Genomic DNA, 23,058 nt, shown 5'->3' with positions numbered 1-23,058 from the left:
TGTTGGAGAACCGGCTGTTTGTGAAGGGCGAGAAGTGTGAGTTTCATCACACCTCTTTGTCCTTCCTGGGGTTTATCATCTCCTCCAACTCCGTCGCCCCGGATCCGGCCAAGGTCGCGGCGGTGAGAGACTGGCCCCAACCTACGAGCCGTAGGAAGCTGCAACAGTTCCTCGGCTTCGCCAATTTTTACAGGAGGTTCATTAAAGGGTATAGTCAGGTAGTTAGCCCCCTGACAGCCCTGACCTCTCCAAAAGTCCCCTTCACCTGGTCGGATCGGTGCGAAGCCTCGTTCAGGGAGTTGAAACAGCGCTTCTCGACTGCACCCGTCTTGGTGCAGCCCGATCCAAGTCGCCAGTTTGTGGTTGAAGTGGACGCCTCTGACTCAGGGATAGGAGCCGTGCTATCCCAGAGCGGAGAGACCGATAAGGTTCTTCACCCGTGTGCCTATTTCTCCCGCAGGTTGACCCCAGCAGAACGGAACTATGACATGGGCAATCGAGAACTCCTAGCGGTGAAAGAGGCTCTTGAGTGGAGACACCTGTTGGAGGGAGCGTCCGTGCCATTCACGGTTTTCACTGACCACCGGAACCTGGAGTATATCAGGACCGCCAGGCGGCTGAACCCAGGAAAGCCCGCTGGTCACTGTTCTTCGGCCGTTTTGACTTTCCGAATCACCTACCGCCCGGGACCAAGAACCAGAGGTCGGATGCCTTGTCCCGGGTGCATGAACATGAAGTCAAAACCGAGCTGTCGGATCCACCGGAACCCATCGTACCGGAGTCCACTATCGTGGCCACCCTTACCTGGGACGTGGAGAAGACCGTCCGGGAGGCCCTGGCACGGAGCCCGGATCCTGGAACAGGGCCAAAGAACAGACTATATGTCCCACCAGAAGCAGGGCTGCCGTCCTGGACTTCTGTCACGGGTCCAAGCTCTCCTGCCACCCAGGGGTGCGTAGGACCGTGGCAGTGGTCGGCAGCGCTTCTGGTGGGCGTCCCTGGAGGCTGACGTCCGGGCTTACATCCAGGCCTGTCACCACCTGCGCCAGGGCAAGGCGGACCACCAAAAGGCACAGGGACGCCTTCAGCCGCTTCCTGTGCCTCATCGCCCCTGGTCCCACATTGGTCTGGATTTCGTCACGGGCCTCCCGCCGTCCCGGAGGCACACCACCATCCTCACGATAGTGGACCGGTTCTCCAAGGCGGCCCACTTCGTGGCCCTCCCGAAGCTCCCGTCGGCCCAGGAGACAGCGGATCTCCTGGTCCACCATGTTGTACGTCTGCATGGGATACCAACAGACATCGTCTCAGATCGTGGTCCCCAGTTTTCCTCGCAGGTTTGGAGAAGTTTCTGCCGGGAGCTGGGGGCCACCGTGAGCCTCTCGTCTGGGTATCACCCTCAGACCAACGGACAGGCTGAACGGGCTAACCAAGAGCTGGAGCAGGTCCTGCGATGTACCACATCCGCACACCCGACGGCTTGGAGTGAACACCTGGCCTGGATCGAGTATGCACATAACAGCCAAGTGTCCTCTGCCACCGGCCTCTCCCCGTTCGAGGTGTGTCTGGGGTACCAGCCCCCTTTGTTTCCTGTGGTGGAGGGAGAGGTCGTGTACCCTCGATCCAGGCCCACCTGCAGAGATGCCGTCGGGTGTGGCGCACCGCCCGTTCAGCCTTGTTGAGGGCCCGGACGAGGGCAAAGACCCATGCAGACCGTCGACAGTCCCCGGCCCCCGCATATCGGCCCGGGCAGGAGGTGTGGCTATCCACAAGGGACATTCCCCTCCAGGTGGATTCCCCCAAACTGAAGGACCGGTACATCGGGCCCTTCAAGATCCTCAAGGTCCTCAGTCCCGCCGCAGTGAGGCTCCAACTCCCGGCCTCACTGCGGATTCATCCAGTATTCCACGTTTCAAGGTTGAAACCATGTATCACCTCACCCCTCTGTGCACCCGGTCCGGCGCCGCCTCCTGCCCGTATCATCGATGGGGAGCCAGCTTGGACAGTGCGCCGGCTCCTGGACGTCCGTCGGGGGCCGGGGTTTCCAATATTTGGTGGACTGGGAGGGGTATGGACCCGAAGAATGCTCCTGGGTGAAGAGGAGCTTCATCCTGGACCCGGCCCTCCTGGCCGATTTTTACCGTCGCCACCCGGACAAGCCTGGTCGGGCGCCAGGAGGCGCCCGTTGAGGAGGGGGTCCTGTTGTGTGGGCCGCCAGAAGAGGAGGTACTGCTGGCCCACCACCAGAGGGCGCCCTGCCTGAAGTGCGGGCTTCAGGCACGAGAGGGCGCTGCCGCCTCACAGGAACAGCCGAGGTGACAGCTGTCACTCATCAACTATGACAGCTGTCACCGATCATCTGCACTTCACCCCAGATAAAAGCAGGATGACACCTCCACCACGTCGCCGAGATATCGTTCTTCTAAGGAGGTAATATTCTCATCCATAAACTAAACTGTATCTTAGTCTGACCTCTTTTTGCAGCCGCTTTCCTGTGGAGCCTTGTCCGCTGATTGGTGGTTTCTGAGAGTGCCGACGTCTTCGCCTCTCACTCTTTCCAGATAAGTGCTGAAACAGGAGCTGCACGAGTGTGTGATTTGAGGTGGAATTCCCACCGTTGTTGTTATTGGGTGTACACACACCCACACTTGACTGTCTTTGCTCCTCGCCAGCAGTACCACATCCGACACGCGGAGACGGTGGCCACCTGGGGGATTCGGGACCTGGTGGCTCCAGTATCCTTCGGGTTCGGTGGCGGAGGAAATCGCGTGGTTCCGGTTCTTCTTTAGACGGACGTCTCCTATCGTCGAGCCTGCCCACACGACACCTTTATCCATTGACTTTGTATCATTCTATAATCTGCTGTGTATGGTTGTGGCATTCACAACAGTAAAGTGTTCAAATTTGACTCCTTCTATTGTCCGTTCATTTGCGCCCCCTGTTGTGGGTCCGTGTCACTACACTTTCACAACAGGTTTTATTCTATGATGTAGGATTCTTTCATAAAATTTCCCTATGTTGCTGCTGAGGGTAATTCCCCTTTCAATGGCACATTTGCCTTTTTTTCCTTTACCTTTGTATATACTTACAATGTGGCCGTTCCTCCATTCATCAGGGATTTGTTTGTATGTGCCGTTTGATTAAACATTGTACAATATATTTTCATAGTGCCATTTGTTGCATTTATCAATCAATTTTATTTATATAGCGCCAAATCACAACAAACAGTTGCCCCAAGGCGCTTTATATTGTAAGGCAAGGCCATACAATAATTATGTAAAACCCCAACGGTCAAAACGACCCCCTGTGAGCAAGCACTTGGCAACAGTGGGAAGGAAAAACTCCCTTTAACAGGAAGAAACCTCCAGCAGAACCAGGCTCAGGGAGGGGCATTCTTTTGCTGGGACTGGTTGGGGCTGAGGGAGAGAACCAGGAAAAAGACATGCTGTGGAGGGGAGCAGAGATCAATCACTAATGATTAAATGCAGAGTGGTGCATACAGAGCAAAAAGAGAAAGAAACACTCAGTGCATCATGGGAACCCCCCAGCAGTCTAAGTCTATAGCAGCATAACTAAGGGATGGTTCAGGGTCAACTGATCCAGCCCTAACTATAAGCTTTAGCAAAAAGGAAAGTTTTAAGCCTAATCTTAAAAGTAGAGAGGGTGTCTGTCTCCCTGATCTGAATTGGGAGCTGGTTCCACAGGAGAGGAGCCTGAAAGCTGAAGGCTCTGCCTCCCATTCTACTCTTAAAAACCCTAGGAACTACAAGTAAGCCTGCAGTCTGAGAGCGAAGCGCTCTATTGGGGTGATATGGTACTATGAGGTCCCTAAGATAAGATGGGACCTGATTATTCAAAACCTTATAAGTAAGAAGAAGAATTTTAAATTCTATTCTAGAATTAACAGGAAGCCAATGAAGAGAGGCCGATATGGGTGAGATATGCTCTCTCCTTCTAGTCCCTGTTAGTACTCTAGCTGCAGCATTCAGTTTTATCTGAGTTTAAAAGCAAGAAATTAGAGGTCATCCATGTCTTTATGTCTGTAAGACAATCCTGCAGTTTAGCTAATTGGTGTGTGTCCTCTGGCTTCATGGATAGATAAAGCTGGGTATCATCTGCGTAACAATGAAAATTTAAGCAATGCCGTCTAATAATACTGCCTAAGGGAAACATGTATAAAGTGAATAAAATTGGTCCTAGCACAGAACCTTGTGGAACTCCATAATTAACATTAGTCTGTGAAGAAGATTCCCCATTTACATGAACAAACTGTAATCTATTAGATAAATATGATTCAAACCACCGCAGCGCAGTGCCTTTAATACCTATGGCATGCTCTAATCTCTGTAATAAAATTTTATGGTCAACAGTATCAAAAGCAGCACTAAATTCTAACAGAACAAGCACAGAGATGAGTCCATTGTCTGAGGCCATAAGAAGATCATTTGTAACCTTCACTAATGCTGTTTCTGTACTATGATGAATTCTAAAACCTGACTGAAACTCTTCAAATAGACCATTCCTCTGCAGATGATCAGTTAGCTGTTTTACAACTACCCTTTCAAGAATTTTTGAGAGAAAAGGAAGGTTGGAGATTGGCCTATAATTAGCTAAGATAGCTGGGTCAAGTGATGGCTTTTTAAGTAATGGTTTAATTACTGCCACCTTAAAAGCCTGTGGTACATAGCCAACTAATAAAGATAGATTGATCATATTTAAGATCGAAGCATTAATTAACGGTAGGGCTTCCTTGAGCAGCCTGGTAGGAATGGGGTCTAATAGACATGTTGATGGTTTGGAGGAAGTGACTAATGAAAGTAACTCAGACAGAACAATCGGAGAGAAAGAGTCTAACCAAATACCAGCATTACTGAAAGCAGTCGAACATAAAGATATGTCTTTGGGATGGTTATAATAATTTTTTCTCTAATAGTTAAAATTTTATTTGCAAAGAAAGTCATGAAGTCATTACTTGTTAAACTTAAAGGAATACTCGGCTCAATAGAGCTCTGACTCTTTGTCAGCCTGGCTACAGTGCTGAAAAGAAACCTGGGGTTGTTCTTATTTTCTTCAATTAGTGATGAGTAGTAAGATGTCCTAGCTTTATGGAGGGCTTTTTTATACAGCAACAGACTCTTTTTCCAGGCTAAGTGAAGATCTTCTAAATTAGTGAGACGCCATTTCCTCTCCAACTTACGGGTTATCTGCTTTAAGCTGCCAGTTTGTGAGTTATACCACGGAGTCAGGCACTTCTGATTTAAAGCTCTCTTTTTCAGAGGAGCTACAGCATCCAAAGTTGTCTTCAATGAGGATGTAAACCTATTGACGAGATACTCTATCTCACTTACAGAGTTTAGGTAGCTACTCTGCACTGTGTTGGTAGATGGCATTAGAGAACATAAAGAAGGAATCATATCCTTAAACCTAGTTACAGCGCTTTCTGAAAGACTTCTACTGTAATGAAACTTATTCCCCACTGCTGGGTAGTCCATCAGAGTAAATGTAAATGTTATTAAGAAATGATCAGACAGAAGGGAGTTTTCAGTGGAATACTGTTAAGTCTTCAATTTCCATACCATAAGTCAGAACAAGATCTAAGATATGATTAAAGTGGTGGGTGGACTCATTTACATTTTGAGCAAAGCCAATTGAGTCTAATAATAGATTAAATGCAGTGTTGAGGCTGTCATTCTCAGCATCTGTGTGGATGTTAAAATCGCCCACTATAATTATCTTATCTGAGCTAAGCACTAAGTCAGACAAAAGGTCTGAAAATTCACAGAGAAACTCACAGTAACGACCAGGTGGACGATAGATAATAACAAATAAAACTGGTTTTTGGGACTTCCAATTTGGATGGACAAGACTAAGAGTCAAGCTTTCAAATGAATTAAAGCTCTGTCTGGGTTTTTGATTAATTAATAAGCTGGAATGGAAGATTGCTGCTAATCCTCCGCCTCGGCCCGTGCTGCGAGCGTTCTGGCAGTTAGTGTGACTCGGGGGTGTTGACTCATTTAAACTAACATATTCATCCTGCTGTAACCAGGTTTCTGTAAGGCAGAATAAATCAATATGTTGATCAATTATTATATCATTTACTAACAGGGACTTAGAAGAGAGAGACCTAATGTTTAATAGACCACATTAACTGTTTTAGTCTGTGGTGCAGTGAAGGTGCTATATTATTTTTTCTTTTTGAATTTTTATGCTTAAATAGATTTTACTGGTTATTGGTGGTCTGGGAGCAGGCACCGTCTCTACGGGGATGGGGTAATGAGGGGGATGGCAGGGGGAGAGAAGCTGCAGAGAGGTGTGTAAGACTACAACTCTGCTTCCTGGTCCCAACCCTGGATAGTCACGGTTTGGAGGATTTAAGAAAACTGGCCAGATTTCTAGAAATGAGAGCTGCTCCATCCAAAGTGGGATGGATGCTGTCTCTCTTAACAAGACCAGGTTTTCCCCAGAAGCTTTGCCAATTATCTATGAAGCCCACCTCATTTTTTGGACACCACACAGACAGACAGCAATTCAAGGAGAACATGCGGCTAAACATGTCACTCCTGGTCCGATTGGGGAGGGGCCCAGAGAAAACTACAGAGTCCGACATTGTTTTTGCAAAGTTACACACCGATTCAATGTTAATTTTAGTGACCTCCTATTGGCGTAACCGGGTGTCATTATTGCCGACGTGAATTACAATCTTACCAAATTTACGCTTAGTCTTAGCCAGCAGTTTCAAATTTCCTTCAATGTCACCTGCTCTGGCCCCCGGAAGACAACTGACTATGGTTGCTGGTGTCGCTAACTTCACATTTCTCAAAACAGAGTCGCCAATAACCAGAGTTTGATCCTCGGCGGGTGTGTCGCCGAGTGGGGAAAAACGGTTAGAAATGTGAACGGGTTGGCGGTGTACACGGGGCTTGTGTTTATGGCCTCCTCACATTCACCCAGTCGGCCTGCTTTCCCGGCTGCTCGGGATCTGCTGGAAGGGAACTAACGGCGGCTAAGCTACCTTGGTCCGCACTGACTACAGGGGCCTGGCTAGCTGTAGAATTTTCCACGGTGCAGAGCCGAGTCTCCAATTCGCCCAGCCTGGCCTCCAAAGCTACGAATAAGCTACACTTATTACAAGTACCATTACTGCTAAAGGAGGCCAAGGAATAACTAAACATTTCACACCCAGAGTAGAAAAGTGCGGGAGAGACAGGAGAAGCCGCCATGCTAAATCGGCTAAGAGCTAGTAGCTGCGCTAAGCTAGCGGATTCCTAAAAACACACATAGTGAATAATGTGTAAATAATTTCGAGGTGATTCACCAGAGGGAGTGCTTTAGTTAAGGCAAGTGAAGATTACACTGTGAAACAAATCGTTATCTAGATCAATCTAACTGCGCAGATTAAACAGCTAACAGATACAGCAAAACACCGCTGTGCTCCGGAACAGGAAGTGATACAATACCGCAGTGAGAGCCAACCACCAGTAGAGGCGATGAATGATTTATGAATATTTCGTTTGGTATGTTGTCTGGTCCCGTTGCCTTTTTCCGTTTTAGTTTCCTCTTTACCCGCAGCATCTCTTCGAGGTCTATTTGTGGTATGTTTTGCGGTCTTAGTTGGTTTGTAACTTTCTCAACCTCTGCCGATATTCTATTGGTCCATGCCTCACACTCCGGTTTACCTTCTCTTGCTCGGTATAGGTCCTCGTAGTAGTTTGCTATGTGGGATTTGATTTCTTCCTCATCAGTCATTTCTCTATTGTCCTCTGTGATGTAGTTGTATTCTGCCTGTCCCTTCTTGGCTAACTTTTTCCTCATTTTCCATATCTCATTTCTTGGGTCTCTGCTGGTGATAATTTTGTTCAGGTTCTCTTGAACTTCTTTTTTATATTTTTCATCCGTTGCCTTTCTTAATTTCCTTTGTGCCTCGTAGTAGCTCTCTAGAGCTTCCTTTTTTTCCTCTTTGCCGGCCTTCTGGAACATTTTCCTTTTCTCTCTCACTTTCTCCCACAGGCCTTTTGTTTCTGGGTCTTTTCTGTTGGTTTATGCTTATTGTTCTCTGTCCTATTGTCTCTTTTAGGGCTTCCTTTATTACTGTTTCATATTCTTTGTATTCACTAGGTTTTTTCATTTGTAATTTTTTTGGACAGTACTTTGTTGTATTCCTTCCAACCTTCTTCATTTTCTTTGTATTCACTAGGTTTTTTCATTTGTAATTTTTTTGGACAGTACTTTGTTGTATTCCTTCCAACCTTCTTCATTTTCTAGGTTCCATCTTTTAATTCTTTTTGTTCTTCTGCTGGTCTCTGGTATTTGGTTGCAAGCTGCTATCGTGTTGTGATCTGACTCCCCATGTTTACTTTTGGGTCTGAGGGTTCCTGCTTCATCAACTTCTACTCTTGTTGTTCTTTGTTCCATTTCGTCACATGCTATTATGTAGTCTATTACAGATTTTTCATCGTGTCTGTTCTCTCTTGTCCACAGGCCTGTTTCAGATTTGAGGTTAATTGCCTTGCAGTCTGCTTCTTTTAGTAGGTTTTTTAGGATTCTCCCATTTCTACTTTCTTTTTGTTGGTATTGTCCTGCTCTAATTTCCAGTTTTGCATTGAAGTCTCCTGCTAGTAGTACATTTCCTTCCTGTTTGTAGCATTGGATTTGTGTTCTGATTATGGCGTACTGCCTTTCCACCTCATCCTTATAGCATGTCTCTTGTGGTCCGTAGTAGCATTCTATGAAGTCTGGTTTATGTTTTGGGTTTTCTATTTTTAGCCAGAGTATTTCCATTGTGCTGTGTTCTAGGTTTTCTTGGGCTGTTGTGTGCTTTGCTATTTCATTCGTTATAGAAATTGCTATGCCTCCTCCTGTTCTGTTTAGTCTTTGCTTGGAGTACCATGTGTAGTTGGGTATTATTGGTGGCTCTCCTTTTGTTTCTGTTACTATTACTATATCTGTGTTGTTAGTTCGTATTATCTCAGATAAGCTGTGTATTTTCCCTCTAATGCCGTTGATGTTTGTGTATATGATGTTTACCTTCCCTTGGTTATGCTTTTTTTTCCCCTCTTTTGTGTTTGGTTCTTTTCTCCCTTATTGTTCCTATCCATGGTATCGTATATTTTTGTACTTCATTATTGAATGTTACTTTTCTTTTCGTATTTCTTTCTCCAAGTCTTTTTATTCTTTTTTTCAGGGCTCTGGGTGTTGTCCTATTTAATTTTTTCGATGTTTATCCTGTTGGGTGTCCTTTCATTTTCCTCATATCTTGATATGCCTCATTGTCTGGTCATTTTCCTTGTCCATGTTTGTTCTTCTCTGTTTGGTGTTTGGTCTTGGACGTGTTTGTAGAAACATCTAGTGCCTCTGTTGCATATACCTTTTATGTAGTAGCGGCATACCACATCCTTTGCTTGCTCTCTTGTGTCTCTGTTTCTCTCCGTCGATTCGGTTTTTTCTTCAATTATTGCCCTTAACTCTTTTTCTGCCTTTTCAGTGCTCCTTTGTTCTCCTCGGATTTTGATTGTGGTTGGTTTTTCGTGATCTACTATGATTTTGACTTTGTGTTTCTTTTCCATGTCTTGTATCCTCCATCCATTTTTCCCAATTATTTGCGGTACATCCTCGCTTTGGTTGGCTGTCAGCCTAATTGTACGTTTGCAATCCTCTCTTTTCTGCAGCTTTCTTCCTTGAGCGGCCTCTACACATTTGACTATGTGATTGGCGTATTCAGCTGCAACTTCTTTGGTCAGGTGGAGGTCATCGTCGAGTAGGTCCTCTGTAGGCGTTCTGCTTACCACCGCTGGTGTCCTTATTATATTCATGTCGCTTGGTATGTATCTTGTCAAGTGGGAATTGAACTTCTCTCGTTCAGATTTACCTGTCCTTCTCCCTATCGGGGGAATTTCTACAACATATAATGCAGTTTCTTGGTTTGTCTTTCCTTTTAGTTCTTCCAGTAGGTGTATGTATTCTGTTGCTTCTCTTTTTCCGTCCAGTCCGTCCTTTATGTTGTTTGTTCCCAGGAGGACGACCAGGTTATCAAATTCCTCTATATCTTTTCTCTGTATCCTCCTCAGATCCTCCGTTTTGTAAATGGTGGTTTCAGCATGCCATTCTTTGCAGTCTGTTTCTAGCAGGTGCTGGACTATGTGCCTTCTGTTAGAGTCCGCTATCAAAAGGTTTTTTCCAGTTTCTTTGATGTTGTCTCTTGATCTGATGTTATTGGCGATTTCTTGTTAAATTGTTCTAACAGGTCTTTGTTAACTTCCTCAAGCTCATCGCAGTATTTTTCTAATCTCACTTTTTCCTTTTTATTCTCTTTTAGGTCTTTTTCTACCTGGTGGATGGTCCTCTCATTTTCTCTCAATTTATCTTTGAGGGTGGTGTTTTCTTTTGTTAGTCTGTCAATTTTATGTGTCCTCCTGGTGTTGCATTCTCTTGTTGCGCAGGTCCTCCTTTAATTTCTCTATTTCCGTTTGGTTTGACTGTTGCTTTTTGTTACTTTTTTCCCTTTCCAGCAGTTTTTTCTGCCACTCAGTTATCATTCTTTCTTTCTCCTCTGATTTTACTTCTCTTTCTTCAACTTTTTCTTCCCTTTTTTTTATCCTGTCCTCCTTGTCCTGCATTTTTTTCTGCTTGTCCTGGAGTTTTTTCTCCAAAAGCTCTTCGCATTCTTCTCTCGCTTTTGCGTCTCTCGTCCGGGTCTCTTCTTCTCTCTGTAGCATCATTTCTTCTTGCTGTTTAAGTTGGTGTTCTTTGTCGCTTAAGCTATTTTCCCACTCTATAAGTTTTGTTTCTTTGTGTAGCAGTGTTTCCATATTAGCCTGGGCTAGGTGTTGCTGCTGGTCTGTGTTTTTCCCTATCTTTTTTGCTCCCCTTTTTCTCCCATCTTATGTACTTCTCTCTTCTTTTTTCCTTCACTAAATGCTTTGTAGTCGAGGGTATGGTGTCTCCTTAGTTCTCTCCTGTTGAGGGAGGTTGTTGTTCCTAATTCTTCCTTACTTATTCCCTCAGTGTCTGCATCAGTGGTTTCTGTTGGCCCACTGTCATTGGCTGTCTCGTTCTGGCTAAGCCCAGCCTCGTCATAATCCAAGTCCGTGTCTTCAAGTTCAGGTTCCGTATTTAGTTTGGCTTTTTTGGCTGGTTGTTTGTCACTGTCTATATCCGTGCTGTCCTTGTTTGATTTTTCCTGCATCAGATCTTCATGTTTTTTTTACTTGCTGCCATATTTGTTTGGGGGTCGCCGAGTCGTCTCCGTTCTTTGCCTTGTTTATCTGTTTTCTGTTCGTTGTTGGGAGGCTGTTCGTGGTCAGAATGGTCCAGTGGCTCTTGGTTTGTGTTGTATGATGGGTCTATGGCTGAAAAAGTTAGATTGTCTGCTGTTTTTGGTGTTTTTCCTCCGTTGTCGTGAAGAATGCGTCATGTAACACCCAGGTCATCTCCCAACCCGAGTTAGCACGCTACTGTTTCCTTTAATGCTGGTCAGCTGCAGTATCCGCTGCTAGCTGCAATTTGTAAGCACAGTCACCAAAAGCCAACAAAGAAAGGAAGCTGGCTGCTGGGCTCTTTCGAGCTGACGTAACGTAACGTAACTCCAGTGATTAATGAGGGACCACTGTAACACTTTATTGATTATATACTACAAAACAATTGATACGACGGCCGCTTTTGACGCTCTATTGGCAAGCGTTGTGATTGGTGGAGTTCTTTTTCATTGCCGTCTTCCTGGCTTCCATGTCATAAAATGAGGGTGTGTCTGAAGCGGAGTCTGAATATTTATGGGCGTGTTTATTATTATTACGATCGTTTCCACCCGCCGCATTTATCAAGATCACGTCAGGCGTACGCCAGAAATGGGTAGGTGCGCACTGCTTGATACATGTCACGGTGACTTTGGTGTATTTCAAGTTTACGCCGTAAATTTATGCCACAAGTGTGCATCATTGATACATGAGGCCCAATGTGTGAATGTGTTTGTTGGAATCCGGATCTGAGGAGGACAGTTTCCCTCTGTTCCAGTCCAGATGGACTCTGATCCTCCAAAGCTTATTCTCCAGTGGGAGGACAGTGGAGGGACGTGATGGGCAGAATGCTGTGTGTACACCATCATAGAACCCAACCGCCCAAGATCCAGACTGTAGGTCAACGTGGCCCTTCCTCTGGACGGACTCGGCTAACACACCCAGAAACCACACCGCGTTGTCTCCGACCTCCACATCCCAGCAGTGAGTCCCGAGTTAAAGCCCTCAGAGCCGAGGACAAGGGGGTAGTAATCAAACCTCTCTGGGTTTTCTGGAAGCTTCTGCCTCACAGTGGTCAGAGCTTCAGACAGGATCAGTTCTGGATTAGCAGAATTTGGATCCAGAACCACAGGAGTGTAGGAGACCATCTTCTTCATCTTGTTCCAGATGTTGAAGGTCAGGTTGCCCAGATGTTGGCCACATCTATCAGAGCTCCTGAGTGCAGCTTTGGGTCATCCAGCAGGGGGCACTGCTGGACTCTTTCCACTGCAGTCTTGTAGTTGAGCAGGAATGAGGCATCTTCAGCTCTCAGCACTTCTGTGCTTCTGATGGTGTCTGAAAGAGCTGCTGTCTCTCTGCTCAGAGCTTCAATCCTCTCCTTCATCTTCTGACTCTTCTGCTCCTCTTCCTCCTTCAGAGCAGCCATCCTGACCTCCTCTTCCTCTTTCAGGAACTGATGAAGCTTCTCAAACTGCTCCTTAATATGCCGCTCTGTGAGTCGGGTTTGGACCTGAATGTGTTCTGCTGTTTGAACAAACTTTCCTTTAACTTCTTCAATGAGCTTCAGTTTCTCCTGCAAAGGCTTCAGGGATTCCTGAAGCTCCTCTTTCAGATTATTGATGGATCTGAATTTGTGACTGCAGACAGACTCAGATCTTGATGAAGATCTTGAATCGTTATGCTTGATGAAATCCTCACCGTGCTCCTTTGATCTGAAATTAAGAGGATATTCCATTGAGGATCTTCTTCTGCAAACAGGGCACTCGTGTATTTGTCTGCCTTTCCACCATGTCTTCAGACAGTCCTCACAGAAGCTGTGGCTGCATGACAGAGAAACAGGGTCCCTCAGGACGTCCTGACAGATTGGAGAGCAGGGTTTGGACAGCTCTGCATTTGAAGCCATTTTCTCTGAAAACAAGAGTCCACTGAAAGTGCACCTGGAGTCTCAACAGGTTGGAGCAGCTCGTCCTCTCAGCTTTCCAGTGTTTCTTCTTGTAAAGATCCCCGTTAAAGTTTCTGGTATAAATCTGATGGTGAATGTTGTTGTGAATCCGTCCTCCTGATGGAATGACAGGCCTCCCGTCTCACCTGTTTGGCTCCGCTCCTTTACCTAGCCAAAGGGAAAAATTTTTGGCAGGAGCTTGTTGGTGTGACACGTCATTATCATCAACATGTCGTCATCATCAGTAATAATAAGAAACTCAAAGTGAGACGTAGATAAAATCAGAGTGAGCAAAAAACATGAAAAGTTATGTGACTTCGAGCATAAAAAAGCCAATTAAATGAAATTTTGTTCTGCAAAGTGAGAAGTAAAAGGTTTTTCTTGTTTGTTCTTTGTTAACCCTGAACTTTGCCACAAGATCTCAACGTTGCCCGTGTTTCAGGAATATTTCAGTCTTCACGTAAGGAGATGTGGGAAGTCATTTTTCCCCATAAAGTATCCTGACAGCAGACACATTTTTTCCCACTCAGAGTTCAAAGGTTAAGATGAAACTCTTCCAAAACACCAGCCGTTTAAAAACAAACCACCTCTGACATCACAGAGGGATTATCTGCTGTTTAACGCTGACGAGCAAAAACTGGCTTCAGTGTTGTGTGTTGGGGGGTGTGGCTGGACATTTTGGTGTTCTTTTCTTTTCTTTGCTCTCCAAGTGGCATGAAAACTGATTTGTCTGTGGAGAAGGTGCTGGCTGAAGAGTCCTTCACCCTCATCAACATCATGTGCAGCACCTGTGAATGGTGCTCACGTGCAGCCTTAAAGACTTTCAGCTGAAGCAGATAATTGGATGGCGTTCTGCATTTAAGTCATGTGTGATTCAAGCAGAATTGCCGGGAACTCGACCTTGTGATGTTTGTTTGTGAGACGCTGAGGACCGCGCCTGGGTTTGACACATCGAGCCTGTGAAGCAGGAAGGGTGAGGGACACATGCTGTCAGCACACATCAGAGGTGATTAATTGTTTGACTACTTGTTGATAGTAACTTGGTATTTTGTTACGCAGTATATTTGAATTGTGATGAGAATTGTGCAGCTTGCTTCTCACTGCTGTGGCGTGCGGACAAGTGATCCTCCACCTGTTGTGAGAAGCTGCTCATTTGCATAAAGCTTAAAATACAGACCTGAATGTGTTGCTGATGGTGTGTGTCTTTTGAAGGATATTAGTTGTAACTGCTGACTTACCTCACCTCTTCTATCCTTCGCAGAGAGTCGGTTTGTCGTGTCCACCTGGGGGGTGTTTGGCGGTAATTGTGAGTCCAGAAGCGCCGGGCTTCGATCCTTTTGGGCGCTGGAGAGCGTGCCAGCCTTCACTCCACCAGAATGACGCTATTTTAGTTTTTACACTTTATTATGCACCAGAGGGTGAATAAATAAATTGTTTTTGTTATTGGAACCGCTTTCTGGTTATTTTAGCGCTGGGTTCCGTCAGACGCAGGTCCGCTCCTCAACCCGCGTCGACACATAACAGTAGTTCCCGGCCATTCCATAATGGACCCAGCGGCAGAGGCGGTTCCTTTTGCCGAAAAAGTTCAAGAACACTTGGAGAAAATATGGGAGCAATTACAGCTTCTCGCAAACCAAATTAAACAAACAGACGCCCATGTTACGGAGCTTGCAGCGCAAGCCGTTCCGCTTCCTGCTGCTCCAGCTGCGGCACCATCGATACCGGTGCAGATAACTCCATCACCCAGAGATTCGGCGTCCGAACCGATTATTTGTCATCCGGAGCCTTATGCGGGAGACGTTGAAGCCTGTGCTTCGTTTTTGATGCAATGTTCTCTGGTTTTTGCTCAGCGACCGGCTTCCTTCTCTTCTGATGGGAGCCGTGTTTCATATGTGACAAATTTGCTCCGAGGTGACGCCTTAGCTTGGGTCACAGCGTTGTGGAGTAACAACTCGCCATTGTTAGGATCCTTTAAGGATTTCTCCCGGGAGTTCCGACTGGTTTTTGACCATCCGGTGAAAACGAATACCGTTGCCCAACGGTTGCTGAAGCTCAGGCAGGGGAGGCGGAGTGCGGCAGAGTATTCCGTGGACTTCCGGATTTTTTCTGCTCAGTCAGGTTGGAATGCCGCAGCTTTACGAGGAGTGTTTGTAGATGGGTTAAATGAGTCATTAAAAGATGAGCTGGCAGTCCGTGACAAGCCAAACGATTTAGATGAGCTAATATCGTTGGTGATTCGTCTAGATGATCGGATGAAGGAGCGTGGACGCGAGAGAGGGCGGCCATCAGAGCGGGTTTGGGCCGCCTCTTCTTCGGCCCATTGAGGCTCCTCCGACGGGACCTCTGGCTCCTCTTGCTGACGAGCCCATGCAGCTCGGACGAGCGGAGACCACTGTATTGCCCCAACATATAAGCGTCAAGAAAAATAATGGTGACATATCTCCAGGTGTTCTGGGACAGACAAAATAACACACACAAAAAAAAAAAAAAAAAAAAAAAAAAAAAAAAAAAAAAAAAAAAAAAACCTTGTACGGGTTAATGTTTTGTTTTCTTTGAATAGGGGTTATAATTTGTTTGGGGAGTCAGAGGCGTGTCTGGTGGAGTGAATGTTAGGCGGTTAGAAGCCCGTCTGGGCTCACTTGAGTGTTATTTTTTATGTGTTTTTAGGTATTTTCTGTTTGGGTTGTTGGGTCGTTTTATTTTGTTGTTTTTTATTTCCCTACATCCCTAACCCCAACCTCACTTGCCCCAAGACCGTTCGTCTTGTGGGTTGTGGGGTGGTGCAGGTTGGTCACGCTGAGCGTTCTCAGAAGACCTCTGCACCTAGGGGGGGGGGGGGGGGGGTGTTAGGGGCGTTTTTCTTGGTTTGGTTAGGGCCCGGTTCCACTCCAGCCTCGGTGAGCCTTTGTACCGTTTGTCATTGGTGTTGCCGGGGTGTGGTGCAGCGGAAACATACCTCAGTCGAAGGGGTGGGCCGATCTGTTGCCGTTCGCCATTTCGGTAGTTCCACCCCTCCCGAGAGGCTGGGATATGGTCGAGTTGGGGCACCGGGCGTATTTCCGGTTTTCCGCTGCGCCTTGGGGTTGGGGCTGGGTTAGTTTTTCCTGTTCCCTTCCCCGGCTTAATGTTTTGAGCCGTTCGCCAAAATTGAGCCGCCGAGGGGCTCTGGGAGGGACCTGGGGTCTTTCGGGGTGCCGGGGAAGGTAACAGGGTTTACGGTTGTTTTATTTGCCCCCGGGGTTGTTTCTGGTAGTCCTCCGGGGGTTGGATTTTGATTTTGTTTTGTTTCCTTCCGGGTTCCACCTCCAGGGTTGATGGGACGGTCCTCTGGGGGGGAAATTGACTTGTGGGGCCAACTAGCCAGGTGTGGCCGGGTCTGGGGTTCCGGGGTTGTGGGGAGGGTGCCTCCTGGGGTTTGATGGTACGGTCCTCTGGGGGGCGCCGTTTGCTCCATGTATACCTGGGGACCTTTGTGGGATTCCGGTTCTGGATATTCCTCCTGGAACCGGCGGTAAAGGCCTTCTGGGGGGGTTGGGCTCTGCAGGTCGTTCTGGGGGGTTGTTTGTTATTTTTCTTTTATGCATTTGTGTTTGTATTGTGTTTGTGGGGCTGTGTTGGGTTTTTGCGTTTGGGAGTTTTTCTTTTCTTCCCGGGGTTAGATGGGACGGTCCCCTGGGGAGGTTTTGGGTGGGTTTTATGTTTTTTCTTGTGTGTTGGATTATACTAGGGACTGTTTTGGGGTTTTTGTTGATGCCAGCCTGCCTTCCAGCTGCGGTGCCCTGTCCTGCTGTCTGTGGTGGACCTTGGGAGCGTTGTGCTGTCTGCTTCCTGACGAGGACCCCGGAGGGAGGTGCTGTTCTCGGGCCTGGTCTGTTCGGTCGCCGGGAGGCTTCCCGTTAAAGGGTGTTGGGGGGTGTGGCTGGACATTTTGGTGTTCTTTTCTTTTCTTTGCTCTCCAGGTGGCATGAAAACTGATTTATCTGTGGAGAAGGTGCTGGCTGAAGAGTCCTTCACCCTCATCAACATCATGTGCAGCACCTGTGAATGGTGCTCACGTGCAGCCTTAAAGACTTTCAGCTGAAGCAGATAATTGGATGGCGTTCTGCATTTAAGTCATGTGTGATTCAAGCAGAATTGCCGGGAACTCGACCTTGTGATGTTCGTTTGTGAGATGCTGAGGACCGCGCCTGGGTTTGACACATCGAGCCTGTGAAGCAGGAAGGGTGAGGGACACATGCTGTCAGCACACATCAGAGGTGATTAATTGTTTGACTACTTGTTGATAGTAACTTGGTATTTTGTTACGCAGTATATTTGAATTGTGATGAGAATTGTGCAGCTTGCTTCTCACTGCTGTGGCGTGCGGACAAGTGATCCTCCACCTGTTGTGAGAAGCTGCTCATTTGCATAAAGCTTAAAATACAGACCTGAATGTGTTGCTGATGGTGTGTGTCTTTTGAAGGATATTAGTTGTAACTGCTGACTTACCTCACCTCTTCTATTTGTCGTGTCCACCTGGGGGGTGTTCGGTAATTGTGAGTCCAGAAGCGCCGGGCTTCGATCCTTTTGGGTGCTGGAGAGCATGCCAGCCTTCACTCCACCAGAATGACGCTATTTTAGTTTTTACACTTTATTATGCACCAGAGGGTGAATAAATAAATTGTTTTTGTTATTGGAACCGCTTTCTGGTTATTTTAGCGCTGGGTTCCGTCAGACGCAGGTCCGCTCCTCAACCCGCGTCGACACATAACATTCAGACTTGCACCAGTACTATTCATGTATTTCAATTTCATAAATGCAAACTTAAAAGAAAATCTTTGCAAACATTGCAGATAATATAAACTGAAGATACTTCATGCTTTGTGCAGCAAGCTTCATTTCATTTGCTACTATCCATTCCTGCTTTTCAGGCCTGCAGCACATTCGAAAAGAAATTGGAACGAGAGCCATTTACGGCGAGCAATGAAGTTAAAAACTAGTCAAGTTATATCAAACGTGATTATTATAACTAAGGTGCCCTTAAGCTCGGTGACACAGCTGTCAGTTGATTTTTGGCTGTCAGTCCGTCTTATTTTTGCCAAAAGTTAACTTCTCAAATGAATAAACAGTTATTTAAGCAGCTTTTGTCACCATCAAGTGGCCGATGTGAGCATTTCAGGGCTTCTGTACATTTCTAACTTCAAACCCTTGTGTGTGTGTGGGGGGGGGGGGGGCTCTGTTTGTCAGATTGGCCTCAGCTTTCGGATGTGGCTTGCACATGGCACAATGTTGTGCATCCTTTATTATGAACATTTTTGAGAATAATGTTCAAAACCTTTATTTTGAAGTCATCATCATTATTGGCACAAGGTGGAACGTTCTTACGCACCAGCTTCAGCAAAGATGAGTCACTCTCTGCCTTAAACAGATGCCTATCACTAACGCATTCATGGAGCAGAGACAGAAGAAATAAATCAAAGAAATAAATAATACAAAAACACTGTGAGAGATATGTGAGCCACAGACACACAGACGCTTCTTGCTTTATTATCACTAGGTGGAACGTTCTCGCGCACCAGCTTCGACGAAGATTGTCAACAAAGCTCCCACTTCTCTATAGGAATACATACTTGCTATGGGCACTGCACTAGTTCAGTAAAAAAAAAAAAGGCATTTATAAATATCAGAAATGCACGATTGTTTTGGCAGGCAGAGCTTTGACTTCGCAGGATTAAAGTATAAACATTTTGATTTTGAGAGTTTTACGGTTTTTGAGTTTTAACATGTGGAAGGTTTTGTCAGATGAACAATAGTTTCTCTTGACAAGCACTATAGTATTTAGTCTCTTAAATAATCTTGAGTGTGTTTTGAGGGTAAAATGGATTTATATAATCCAGTGGTTATCAAACCGACGTTCTCCTGATCTACACTGTTTCTGTCAGATGTTGCACGTGGCATGGTTGCTGCAGGAAGCTTCTGCCAGTAAGGATCTTCCTCTCTCTCCTTCCTCTTTGTCTTCTTCTCCTCGAAGACTTCCACTCCTCTGTGGATCATTGCTCGCCCAACCCAGTGTCACAAGTTTTTTTCGTGCTCCTGTCACAAAATGAGTCGCATTTTCAAATTTTTCTGAAATTTGCTGCGGACCTTCGTTGGGGGAACTTTCTGGTCAGGGTAAAAGGACTTTCTGACTGGATCTCTGTGGGCCCCCTGTGGGCCTTTCCACAACAAATGTTCAATTTGCAGAAAATCTGTTAAATAAATTTCTTTTCTTTTCTCTAATTTAACATGAAGATTTGTTCAGAGGGGCAGGCAGGAAAAAAGTTATTGTCCCTGAATCATTCTAAGCCACCCCAAAGTGAAACTAACGTTTTGCACTTCTCAATTTGTTGCTGTAAAAGTGCTTTTCCAATAAATCCACATGTAGATTCATTGAGTCATTGCTGAAAGATTTTCATTTACCTTGAATCATTTTCAACCTCTCCCCCCTAGACCCCTTAATTGAGAGACTGGTGTCAACTCAGAACATGGTGCCATTTTGGTTCCAACTGCGCTGAACTACTGAATGAAACTTTAATGTTTTCAACATTTAAAAAAAAATCATTTAACCACATACAGCAAGACATCCAGTTCCTGGTGCTATCAAAATAAATATAAAAATAGTTAAGCTATCAAATTTACATAAATTGACAATTTATGATCATTTATTTAATTAATTTAAAGCCTGATTTAGGAAGCTGTAGCTCTGTAACGCCGTGTCATGCAATGACGTGCGTGACAGTTTTAAAGTTCTCTGTCTCTGGATTATGCTTTGTTCTGGATTAATTTGACCCACAACAAGCTTTTCTTTCTATAATCATCACCTCAAAATCAAAGGTAAACTTTGCAATTTCTCCTTTTTTCTGACTTTGTGCTGTAAAGTTGCGGACTTTTCTGATACATTTTTAATCAGCGTGGGCACTATAAAAACTATTACTTGTATAATATGATGGCAGATGGAGTGAAACCAGAAAAATGTCAAATCACAGCCGTTTGTGTCTGATTTAACAGGTGCACGTCAGGCTGCGGCTCCAAATCTGAACACGGTTTGAAAAAACAAAATGGTCTGGCTTTTAATCACGGAAATGACTACGGTCCCACTTTCCTCAAATCGGGGAGTGTCAGAGCTGAACTTTAATTTGTACCTCTGTTACTGTGCATGTCCAGACTGCTTGGGGTTTTTAATGAAATAAATTGTGATCGCACGGGACATTTTATCCAACGTGAGCAAAAATCCATTATACAAAATCTATTATATACAGTGTTTATTAGATATAGAGGTGTAAAATACTGACTTCAGAAAGTAAAAGTCCAGCCACATATTTGTTCCATCTTCCAAATAAACCAGCTGATTGTAATTAGTTCAGCTCTTCAGGCAGGTGGATGAGCTAATTGTTGAGATCACCTGTTTTAGGTGCACAGGTAGAAGCAACACCTTAGGAGGGTTTTTACTTTCTGAAGCCAGAGTTTTACACCTCTGATTACATGGAAAACAATACAAAAACTTTGGGACATTTTTGTCCAGTGACTGTGAATATCTGGTTTATACGATGATGGTTAGGTGAGTTTTACTGTACATTGGACTGAACAATAAATTTACCTTGCAAAGCTTTGATGGTGAAGTCACTTCCATCCCACACAGCTGCCTTTAAGATAAGATAAGATAGAACTTTATTGATCTCACAGAGGAGAAATTCACATATTCCGTCAGCTCTTAAAAAACACACAAGATGGGTGCAAGTAGAGGAAAAAGTTCATCAAACAGCATGTGAAAGGATAAGTAATAATAATAATAATACTTGTAACAGTACAATAAAATAAGAAAATGAGGTAGAAATAGAATATATATATATAAAATCTAATATATCCACAGACACACACACACACACACACACATACATGCATATATATATATATATATATATATATATATATATATATATATATATATATATATATATATATATATATATACCAGGTCTATTAGAAATGTATCCGACCTTATTATTTTTTCAAAAACCATATGGATTTGAATCACGTGTGATTACATCAGACATGCTTGAACCCTCGTGGGCAGTTTTTCACGCCTGTCGGTTACGTCATTCGCCTGTGGGCAGTCTTTGAGTGAGGAGTCGTCCACCCGCTAGTCGATTTTTTTCATTGTTTAGGAATGGCTCAGAGACTGCTGCTTTGTTTGATCAAATTTTTTTCAAAACTGTAAGGCACAACTGAGTGGACACCATTCAATAAATTCAGCTGGTTTTCGGTAAAAATTTTAACGGCTGATGAGAGATTTTGGTCTGGTAGTGTCGCTTTAAGGACGGTCCACGGCGCCTGACGGTGATCTGCGCTCTGAGGCGGCAGCGTCTCGCCGTTTCAAGTTGAAAACTTCCACATTTCAGGCTCTGTTGACGCAGTAAGTCGTCAGAGAACAGAGAACTTTCAGAAGAAGTCGGCATGAGGAGTTTATTCGGACATTCCATTGTTAACGGTCATTTTGTAATGAAAGAACGTGCGGGCAGAGTCGCATGTCGGGCCGGACCCGACCGCGGGGGGTCGCGGCAGGAAAAACACCTCCGTTGGAAACCTTAACGGGCAAGTTGGAACATGCCCAAGCTGTTAAACAATTTCTCAGTTACTCACTTGTTGAAAGCCATCAAAAGCCGCCTGAATTTTACAAATGGTCTTCAACACGGAGGTGTTTTTCCTGTCGCGGCGCACACAGATTTGCGTCGTCACGGAAACGACTCGGCGAATTTGCGCGCACGTTCTTTCATTACAAAATGACCTTTAACAGTGGAATGTCCACATAAACTCCTCATGCCGGCCTCTTCTGAATCTTCTCTGTTCTCTCACGACGTCCTGGGTCAACAGAACCTTAAATTAGGATGATTTCAGCTCGAAACAGCCAGACAACGTCGCCTGGGAGCGCTGCGCGACGTCCCGCTCCGTGGGAAGTCCTTACACCGACAGAAACACCGCATAATCTCTCATCAGCCGTTAAACTTTTCACAGAAAACCATCTTAATTTCTCGAATAGTGTCCACTCGGATATTCCTCACAGGTCCAGAAAAAATTCTGATAAAGCAACGCGCGCCGTCTCGAGCAGCGTGTGAAACAAAGGAATTCAGCCGAGAGGGCGGGACCACATCTCACTCAAGGCCTGCCCACAGGGAAATGACGTCACCGACACGCGTGAAAAAAACTCACGCATGCGCACGAGGGTTCAAGCATGATTGGCGTAATCGCATGTCATTCAAATCCATATCTACTCAACAAAAATATAAACGCAACACTTTTGGTTTTGCTCCCATTTTGTATGAGATGAACTCAAAGATCTAAAACTTTTTCCACATACATAATATCACCATTTCCCTCAAATATTGTTCACAAACCAGTCTAAATCTGTGATAGTGAGCACTTCTCCTTTGCTGAGATAATCCATCCCACCTCACAGGTGTGCCATATCAAGATGCTGATTAGACACCATGATTAGTGCACAGGTGTGCCTTAGACTGTCCACAATAAAAGGCCACTCTGAAAGGTGCAGTTTTGTTTTATTGGGGGGGGATACCAGTCAGTATCTGGTGTGACCACCATTTGCCTCATGCAGTGCAACACATCTTCGCATCATCCGTGAAGAGAACACCTCTCCAACGTGACAAACGCCAGTGAATGTGAGCATTTGCCCACTCAAGTCGGTTACGACGACGAACTGGAGTCAGGTCGAGACCCCGATGAGGACGACGAGCATGCAGATGAGCTTCCCTGAGACGGTTTCTGACAGTTTGTGCAGAAATTCTTTGGTTATGCAAACCGATTGTTCCAGCAGCTGTCCGAGTGGCTGGTCTCAGACGATCTTGGAGGTGAACA

The 23,058-nt window shown here is 45.3% G+C and overlaps 1 protein-coding gene across 1 annotated transcript; it reads right to left on the bottom strand.

Moving 5' to 3' along the window:
• Nucleotides 1-9,263: 9,263 nt before the first annotated feature.
• Nucleotides 9,264-13,131, bottom strand: LOC117507735 (tripartite motif-containing protein 35-like). Its single transcript, XM_034167548.1, is given in 4 exon segments — nucleotides 9,264-10,156; nucleotides 11,945-12,223; nucleotides 12,226-12,423; nucleotides 12,426-13,131. Coding segments are annotated over 4 exon segments (2,076 nt in total).
• Between the last annotated feature and the right edge of the window lie 9,927 nt (nucleotides 13,132-23,058).

This window comes from Thalassophryne amazonica, chromosome 3 (assembly GCF_902500255.1).
Source record: "Thalassophryne amazonica chromosome 3, fThaAma1.1, whole genome shotgun sequence".
Lineage (NCBI taxonomy): Eukaryota > Metazoa > Chordata > Actinopteri > Batrachoidiformes > Batrachoididae > Thalassophryne > Thalassophryne amazonica.
This window is presented reverse-complemented; position numbering and strand designations above follow the sequence as displayed.